Source organism: Phanerochaete carnosa (assembly GCF_000300595.1).
Source record: "Phanerochaete carnosa HHB-10118-sp unplaced genomic scaffold PHACAscaffold_10, whole genome shotgun sequence".
NCBI lineage: Eukaryota > Fungi > Basidiomycota > Agaricomycetes > Polyporales > Phanerochaetaceae > Phanerochaete > Phanerochaete carnosa.
This window is the reverse complement of record NW_006767637.1, coordinates 361033-363598: the sequence shown is the minus strand read 5'-3', so window position 1 is coordinate 363598 and position 2566 is coordinate 361033. Positions and strand designations below refer to the sequence as shown.

The window sequence follows — 2566 nt, the reverse complement described above, 5'->3', positions numbered from 1 at the left end:
ACCCACCCAGCAGAGACGATGACTTCGCGCGCCGCTGAGACGGTGTACTGCTTGCCGCCATGCTCGAACTCGACCGCACGAGCGACGACGCCGCCGGCTTCCATTTCTGTGACGATCCGGCAGACATAAGCTTCTGTGAGGATCTTGAGGTTTGCTCTGTCGAGAGCTGGAAGCAGGTACGCCTGACGCGACGGGCTCATGAGCAACAGCAAATATTTGTATTCGCTAAAAATGATAAAATTTACCGTCGCAGCACTGACTCGGTACCCCGTCTCAGAATCAAAAGCTGATAGCGCCTTCGCAATACCGGTAATCTGGAGGTAATCAGAATCTGACGGGGAGCAGGAGTGCAGTACGAACCTCTCCACCGAGCTGCGATGCACGTCGAATCAGCACCGAATGGGCTTAAACATGCTACAATATGCATACCACATCGGACCGTATGTTCAATCCATTCTTAGCCAGACTCTACTCGGAGCCGGGACATCAGGATCTAAGGCACCGAATAATAGCTAGAAATGTGTACCTTCTGAAATGCAGAGTCCGCATTGGACCCAGTTGGAACGAAGGATAGTGTCAGATTTCCTGTTACTTGAGTTTGAATTGCCGTGCAATTGAAGGTGGAGAGGGACTGACCATCATGTCCGACGGAATCAGGGTTGTACAAGTTGCGAAAATCTTCATCCATAATCGCCGGCGCGGGGGTGCAGAATCTACCAGAAGCGCCTTCAAAGACATGAAACACTAGCTCATGGATGTTCTAGACGCACTTTTCGGCCTTGTTCGCGTACTTCTGGTACGAAGACCAGTTCCACCCGGGATTTCCAAGAGTCTCAAGGGCTGGGCATAAGCAGAGCCTGGAAGTAAGCGTAAACATCAACGCAGCAAAGCTCAGACGCACCATTGAGCTCCTCGCGAGCGGGCTTGGTGTATGCCATGACATTGATCGAAGAGCATCCGCCAAGCATTTTTCCCCTGACGGAAGATGCTTTGAGCAAGGGTGGCATGTACGGAATGTAATGAGACAGACCGGTTCCAAGGGATCATGTGCGCGGTCGACGCGTTTGGTTGCGGCGCAACAGGAAATAGCCAGTCATACTCGGGGTTCATGAATTCCTTGAGGTATCCCACGGGACTCACTGAGTGTCGTCAGCGGTATGTCAATATAGAAATCTCGCGAGATGCTCACAGACGACCGGGTCATCCAAGCGCGACCTGCCTGCCTCGAGCACTGCAACTGAGACATGAGGGTCTTCAGAAAGCCGGTTGGCCAAGACGCATCCCGAGGTCTACGAAGGTTCAAGTTAGCCATAGTGTATGTTTGCGGTAAAGGTCTCGTACACCACCGCCTGTATACACATATCTCTTTAGTTCTAAAGGACAGCTGATCAAAGTGTCAACTCACCGATAATAACAAAATCAAAAGCGTGTCCGTCAATGTCAGAAATGGTAGCAAGGTCAGGAATGGGCGACATCTTGGCAAGCTATGTTGCCAGGCAGTGGGCTGAGAGCGGGCGGGGTCTCTGTGAGCAGCCTGTCTCCAGGTATATAGTCCCATCTATCTGTAAGATGGCCACCATGAACGAAATATCAGCCGACGTTCATCGGCGAAGGCATTCGATGCATGTCCGACGATTGAGGAGGTTCCCAGAGAGCACCGGTTCCCGTGGGACAGACGTCAGCTTCTGACATGAGTTGATCTGGATCCGCCGGGACGTACATATCCAGTCGCACACTCGCGAATCCAAGCCCCTCCTGCTCCTGAAAGTTCGACCCGCCGACGCTCGCTGGTGAATGTGCTCGTTGTGTACACCACCAACACGGGGCTGCTCTGCCTGTGCGTCGCGCCGTTCGGTCTTGTGCCTGAACGAAGACTCACACGCGTATAGGTTCATCAGTACCGAAAGCATAGTTTTGGTGAGTGAACGTGCACGCCATCCGCGAAGATCACTTCTTCGTGATCCGGTCTGGCGCATCATGTACCCGAATACGATCCTTTCTTCTCAGGTACGCCATCGGCACCAATCCTTCAAAACAGGTTAGCATCTGCTGCGTTTTGATCACTAGGCAACAAGTGTACACGAACCAGTGCTTCTCGTACCGTAATCCCTTTGTGGTGCAGATGAAAATGGATGTGCGCCGGGCTGAACGCGGGCGACTGGCTCTGGAGGGGGAAGAAGGCGCATCGGTTGTTGTTTCCACTCAGCACGCTGAACACGCCGCCGCACACCTCCGCGCGATCTTATATCGAATTTACGACGAACAGCGAGACAGATACGGCGTGTGCATGTGTGTTGACAAGCCAGAGTCGCGTGCTAATTTGCCTGCCAGGCGCGCAGCAACCTGACTGTGTTGACGTTGCTAGCAACAGGCAATTGGCGCTGCGCGCCAGCGAGAAGCTCGGGCCTACTGATAGGTGGGTAGTTATTGCGCATGGAGACTTTGTACAGATGTAGGCGGCGTTCAACCTAGCAGGAGATAGTCGGCTGCGAAGGGGTCGTACTTACTTATCCAAGTCGGCCGTTCGGCCGTTACAGCCACTCCAGGCTTCATGCACCCGCTCCCA

At 53.4% G+C, this 2566-nt stretch overlaps 1 protein-coding gene across 1 annotated transcript in view; it reads right to left on the bottom strand.

Annotated features, from left to right (window-relative positions):
- Positions 1-1767, bottom strand: part of PHACADRAFT_262842 (uncharacterized protein) — a 3823-nt gene extending 2056 nt beyond the window's left edge. Inside the window, exons 1-13 of the mRNA XM_007400043.1 lie at positions 1721-1767; positions 1406-1562; positions 1342-1349; positions 1190-1289; positions 1031-1139; positions 902-975; positions 771-840; positions 637-713; positions 527-585; positions 430-468; positions 361-372; positions 246-314; positions 7-182 (exon numbers count right to left, since the gene is read on the bottom strand). Of these exons, the coding sequence (XP_007400105.1) occupies positions 7-182; positions 246-314; positions 361-372; positions 430-468; positions 527-585; positions 637-713; positions 771-840; positions 902-975; positions 1031-1139; positions 1190-1289; positions 1342-1349; positions 1406-1475 (863 nt within the window). The 5' untranslated portion in view covers positions 1476-1562; positions 1721-1767. The remainder of the gene's footprint in view (positions 1-6; positions 183-245; positions 315-360; positions 373-429; positions 469-526; positions 586-636; positions 714-770; positions 841-901; positions 976-1030; positions 1140-1189; positions 1290-1341; positions 1350-1405; positions 1563-1720) is intronic.
- Positions 1768-2566: the final 799 nt, after the last annotated feature.